The sequence below is a fragment of the Frankliniella occidentalis genome, unplaced genomic scaffold, assembly GCF_000697945.3.
Source record: "Frankliniella occidentalis isolate FOCC.00 unplaced genomic scaffold, Focc_3.1 Scaffold137, whole genome shotgun sequence".
In the NCBI taxonomy this organism is placed as follows: Eukaryota; Metazoa; Arthropoda; class Insecta; order Thysanoptera; family Thripidae; genus Frankliniella; species Frankliniella occidentalis.
The window spans coordinates 14,860-20,890 of record NW_026267264.1 but is presented as its reverse complement, the minus strand read 5'-3'; the positions used below and the strand labels follow the sequence as shown (position 1 = coordinate 20,890).

Here is a 6,031-nt window from a genome sequence, read left to right as displayed (position 1 = left end):
GAGAGAGAGAGAGAGAGAGAGAGAGAGAGAGAGAGAGAGAGAGAGAGAGAGCACTCCGCGGTGTGTGCTCTCGCGCAAACGCCCTGCTCTACAGCCCAGCGTCACTCTGGGCTTCGCTTTGTAGAGCAACTTCCGTCGCAATAAAGTCATTACAGCATCATGGCAGAGTGGCGGTGCAAACGACATTTGGGAAAGGGTGTGACGAGGAGTAGGAAAATACAATGTGCGGTGTGGAGTTTGGAGGAGCGCTGGCTTGTGGGGCGGGAGCCGGGAGCCGGAGCCGCGCACGGTAGATTGGCATCGTAACTGGTTCCGAGCAGGATCATCTGCTCTGCATGGCCATGGCTGCACGCCGCGGCCTGGCCGGGTACCGGCACCGGCCGCGGGGGCACCGCCGCACCGCACCGCCGGGAGATGCGCTCCAAGTGTAACGGTCGACCGCGCTGCTCGACGCCGCGCGCTCGCGGGAAAATGGAATTAAACTCGTAGCAGCGACTGCGGCTCGCAAACAAAACATGCGCCGTATCAATAATAGTGTTGCGGTTTTTCTTATTTTATGGAATACGAGGTGTGCGCGAGAATGTGTATCGTACCGACACTGTAACTTGTACGTTGAGTCACACCGTGCCGCCCGCGGAGGCGCTCAGCTCCGCTCAGCTCCGCTCAGCTCAGCTCAGCTCCGCTCAGCTCAGCTCAGCTCCGCTCAGCTCCAGGATTAGGGAGGACCGGACGCGTTAGCCTTTCATTATTGCCCGCAAAGTGGGCAATCGGTGCGCTGCTGGTCAGTGGGCCGAACTAGGCGGACGGAAAGAAAGGCCGCAGTCCCTGCCGGTCCCGACGGAGTAGGAGGGGGGGGGGGGCTCCAACGTAATGCCTGATTGCTCCTTCAGAGACAGACAGAGAGAGAGAGAGAGGCGGGGAAAAAATAACGAACGCAGGACAATTGATAGAACCGGGACGAGCCGCTGAGCTGAAGCATGGGAGGGGGCAGTCTTTTCTTTTACGGCCGAGTATTAATTCACCTTGAGAAAATTACGAATTATGGTAGTGGTTATGTTCTTTTCCTACTATACTCCACTATATCTTCTTGATGTGGACGACAAGCCTCGCAGCGGGCGGTGGCTGCGGAGGAAAGGGGGAGAGGGGGGGGGGTGCATTGCATGTCGTCGTCGTCGTTTTGATGAAAGCTGCATAGCGACTCGCAGCCAAAACACAATTACTATTATTCTTCTCATTATTTTTATTTTTTATTTCGCTCTCTTTTCGCCCCCTTCTTCGGGCCGGCCCGCTGTGGTCCCGTCCCCGCCCGCACGTTTTGTGAAACGTCCTTAAGGACGCCACGCCACGTTTTGTGACTTTTGCGTGTTTTTGTCCGGCCCTCGCTCGTTACTGGCGCTGCGGGCCGGGCCGGTCGGGGCCGGGCGGGGCGCGGAGGCCGCTTCGGTATTCAAATTCCTGGGAGAAACGTTACGCTCTGTGAAGGGCCGTTGCCACCGCCGGCCGGGCCTGTGAGCGAGACAGTGACAAAGCTCGAGGGAGCTGGAACCGATCCCTCTCGCTCCTCCCTCACGACTCGCGCGCACCTCCCGCGCGCTGTCCATGACGCCCGTGTGCGCTGCCGCGAGCCCCCTGACCCTCTTGTCGCGGGGGGGTCACCACAAAGGGCCCCCCTACGCCCGCAGCAGCCCCACCGGCTCGTGGACTCCCAGTAAAGCGTCCAGTCGGTCCGCCCGTCCCCCCACCCGTCCGCCTGTCCGTGCTGGACCGTCCACCCCGTTCTTGTCAGCTGCAATTCCCCGGAGCCCTGTTCTGTTATCGCCACGAGGAGTGCCACCCCGAGTCACCATTGTCATAACAGCAGGCCGGTACCCTCCGCCCGCCCGTTCTTCCTCACCCGTAACTGAGTAGGGCCCCAGTAGTGAAGTCCGCCCGCCCGTTCGTCTTCTTAACTGAGTGGGACGCCAGTCGTCCCGCCCGTGCCCCTCACGCCGCTCAAACACCGGGTATAGCGTGCCAGCTGCTCGCCTTGTGCGACTGCCCCGCCCTATTTGTTTGCACATCAACGGGTGGGACACTGGGACAGGACAAAGTGGTGGCTAGGCGGGACGAAGCGAACAGAGAAATCGTATTACCCGGCTGTCTGGTGCCGGCGGGCGGCGGACGGGTAGGCCGCGCGGCGACAGCGCTGTAGGCCGGCTGCCTACCTCCCAGGCGCTCGAGGCGTGCCGGTGCTGGCCCCGGCCCCCCGGCCCCGCGTAGAGAGACGGCATGCCATTCCAAACAGTCGGCTTGAGTCGAGTCGGCGCGAAATGGGACAGGGAGCTATCAATTTGGCGTTTGGGATCCTCTAAAGTGGTGATTGGTGGAAGCCCATGAAGCCCTGCGGAGCATGGAACAGATTCCCTCTCGGATGGTCGGGAGGGAGGGGAGGGCGGAGGGGCGGTGGAGGCAGCGAGAGGAAGGCAATAGACTACCATCCTGCTGACATTCAACCGTGTAATGCTACCGCGTGCACTGGAGTTTGGCGCGCCCTCTCTCTCCCTCGTGTAGTGTGCAGTGTAGTGTAGTGGTGCTCCCGCTGCCGGGCTGGGCCGGGCCGGGCTCGCCGACCAGCAGCTCTGCGCTGCGGGATTCAGTTTCGCGTGTACACCGTGAGCAGACTGCAGGAGCCGGGTGTGTGATGACTCTGCGTCACTTAGCTACCTTCCATTTATTCAGTAATATATTTTTTAAAGAGAAATTTCTTTCAAGTTTGAAGATATTTTAGTAGTAGTATCAAAATAGTACTAATTGATGATTGTGAATTTATTTTGAACCAAGGTCAGCCTGCATGGTTGTTTCGCGGCCATGGGAAGGCAGGCGTCGCACAGCAGTGGTTTGTACGCCAAAGGAAGGCGCGCCTCTCGCCGCGACCCAGATCAAGCAGCCGTATAGTATAGTGCGACCCCGCGCGATCCCTAACTGAGCGGGGCTTCACTTCCAGGTAGGAGCAGGACGGCCTTTACGACCCGACGACCCGCCAATCACAGCGGGCCGCGCGCCGGCACGTCTCCCACCGCTGTGCTAACTGAACGCAGCGAGAGATCTTCGATCCTATCGAACAGCTGCCGGGCGCCGGCACACCTACTCCCGGCTAGTCCCCTGCTCTCATCCCTCGCGTCTTGCGCGGCTGCGAAGTCCCGCGCTCTTCTCTTCATTACTCATCCGCCTAGCCCGACCGGGCCGATTTGTTTTCCGGCCTGGCACCGTCCGATGGGCAATGGATGGGCCCCGCTCACAATGACAGATTGTCTCCCCCGAAATAAGTTAAGTCCCCCCCCCCCTTTCCTACCTCCTCCCAACACCTTCGGCCAGCTGCTGCAGCTGCGGCGCGCGCGGCGCCTCGGCTTGGCTGACCGGAAAGAACCCCTACGCTGCTTCAGATCGATCGCCAGGGTGTTTGAGAAAAATATAAAAAAAAATACTCGTTATTTTTAAATTTGTATCCGGTCCTCTACAATCAAAACAGAATGAAGCTCCTCTTTGCAATCAGTTGGTGAAGCAACAACACACTCCCAGAAGACCGTTAGGTTCAGAGACCCAAATTCAAAAGCGATGAAATTTTGGCTCTGTTAACCAAATTTTCTGCCTGGCGATGAAATAATATAGTTAAGCTGACTTAGTTTGATTGGTGCGACCATATTTAGATATAAATGGGGTTACTGTATTTTCAATCGGTTTCAGTAACTAAATTTTGTTTCTTACACGCACAACTCTGATTTAGTTGTACCAACTAAGTAGTTTTCAATGCACATACATCATCTTTTGAGTGATACCAACCTAATTTACTCGAACACAGTGCATACAAAAATCATGTACCTCACCCGAACACACGTCTGTACGTCTGGTGTACTTTGGAACTTTAGTTTCGGCCGTGTACCGCTTCACCACGTTCTCGCCTCTGGTGTCCGTGGAGAACGAGTAGTGAAAGGGGAAAACGAGGGGCGGGCATGTCGCGTCGGAGTCCCCCGCTAACCGTTTACTTGCCGAACCGAGTCCAACTTTTATTGGCGAAACTTGAGCCGCTTTTGCGTCCTCGTCCTGCTGTTATGCCCCATGACGCCCCCGGTAGCGCCGGGACGCTCGGCCGCGCCATCTGACGGCCAGCTGCCGCTAGCGGGGCTCCGCCTGGGCTCCGCGCCGGAGGAAAGTGTCATAGATTTGTTGTGATATCCGGCGGCCGGCCGGCGCGCAACCCCCGGGGAAACTAGGGGAGAGAGACCGGGCGGCACGACGCTTTATGGATAAAACGTTTTCCGCGAGAAACGCGCGCGGGAACACGAACACGAACACGGACGGACGGACGGACGGACGGACAGGAGGTTCATCATCTGCCCGCGGCCGACCCTCATTACGCTCTCCTCCGTCCGTACGGACGGACGGACGGACGGACAGACGGACACGCACGGACGGGCGGGAAGGGAGTCAGGCCCCAAACAATAGAGAGTAATGCAATTATCGACGCGAGCGTGCTTCGCGAGCGGGACGGCGGCCGGGCAGGAGGACTGCGGTGAGACTGATGAGTGCGAAAGGTCGCCGCGCTCAGCGCCGGCTTGTGATGAGTTCCGTAAAGCGCTGATTGCGCCCTCATTGGGCGACTTATTGTGGACCGCTCGCCGCCCACCGCGGCAGTCTACCGGGCGGCCCACGGGCCTACGGGGCCGTCAGCCCGAGCTCGCTGACGTGATCCCGTTTCGTGTCAGTTGGACGGGTCAACCCGGGGAAACGCGCATGGGCACGCGGCGCCCTGCACCGCCCCGCCCCGCTCAGTGCGGCGCTTTCTTTCAAACGCAGAGAGCCTTTTCTTGAGGATCTATTCAGGTTGCGCCGCGCCCCGCCCGCCCGGCCAGCGGCCTGCAACAACGCCCGGCCAGGCGATTGCCTTTTAGCTTGCAATGCCCTGCAATGGCCGCTGATTGCGACCCGGGCGGCTCGCCGGGCGGGAGGTGCGGCGGGGCGGGGCGGTCAGCTCGACAGAACGAGCTGCCAATAGGCTGGTTCCGAAGATGGGGAAATTAGGAGCACTCGCAGCTCGGAGGCGCTGCACGCTGCGCCGGGCCGGGCCTGCTGCTCTCCTCCTCATCTCGCCGATGGTGTTGCGGCTCAGTGGCTCGAGTGCGCCTCGCGGCCTGCCGACCGACCACCCCGACGACGGCAGCTGCGACCTGCCAGGCCGTCACGGGCCGCATGACGGAGAGGTGTCCCCGACCCCGCAGGTCGCGCAGGCGCGGATTAAGGTACAGCTGACACGGGAGGCGATGCACTGTCGGCTGTCGGTTGCCTACATACAGGGGTTTTGTGCCGCAATTGCCTACATTTCAGGCGGCCGTCTAGAGACGACAGGGAGGGGGGGGGGGCGATCGCACCCTCCCCCCTCCCCTTAATCCGCGCCTTGGGTCGTGGACGGCGCGACTGGACGAGACGAGACTCACCTGGGGAAGAGCTTGCCGCAGTTCATGCCGCTCCAGCCGAGGGTGGCCTCCCTGACGAGGAGGTCCAGGGCCTGGTCCACGGGCACGGTGCCGAGCAGCAGGCGCAGTCCTAGCCTGCGCATGGAAGGAGTTACACTGTCAGAGGAGGACACAGGACACAGCGACGCCAAAACAGTGAACACGGCCATCAGCAGCAGGAGTGCACCCTCGCTAAGACCTCCTGGGGCGGGGCCCGGGGCCCACAGGCCATGGGCCATGAGCCGGTCTGAGCGACATGTTCATCTCCCGAGCTTCATAAAACTCTGTCTCTGTCGCACGTCGCCTTTCGGGCGTCCTAAATGGCCGTGATTTGGCCGCGCCAGCCGAGCTCGGCGCCGACGGGGGGCGACGGCGACGAGGACGCTGTCCGGTCGGGCCGAGGAGGGCGTCTCGTCAGGCAAAGTTTTATTTTCCCGGATGTCGCGGTGGTGGTGTCGGCCGGGCTTGGGCCGGCGGCGGGGTGTGGTGGTGGTGTCCTCTGAACTTGCTCCGGGACACAAAGGGTCGGAGCCTCCCCCCCC

The 6,031-nt window shown here is 60.5% G+C and overlaps 1 protein-coding gene across 1 annotated transcript in view; it reads right to left on the bottom strand.

The window, feature by feature from the left end:
* LOC113210212 (uncharacterized) overlaps positions 1–6,031 on the bottom strand; it is a gene marked incomplete at its 5' end in the record, with an annotated part of 26,659 nt that overhangs the window by 6,916 nt on the left and 13,712 nt on the right. The window contains one exon of the mRNA XM_052270758.1: positions 5,472–5,585. Within this exon, the coding sequence (XP_052126718.1) occupies positions 5,472–5,585 (114 nt within the window). The remainder of the gene's footprint in view (positions 1–5,471; positions 5,586–6,031) is intronic.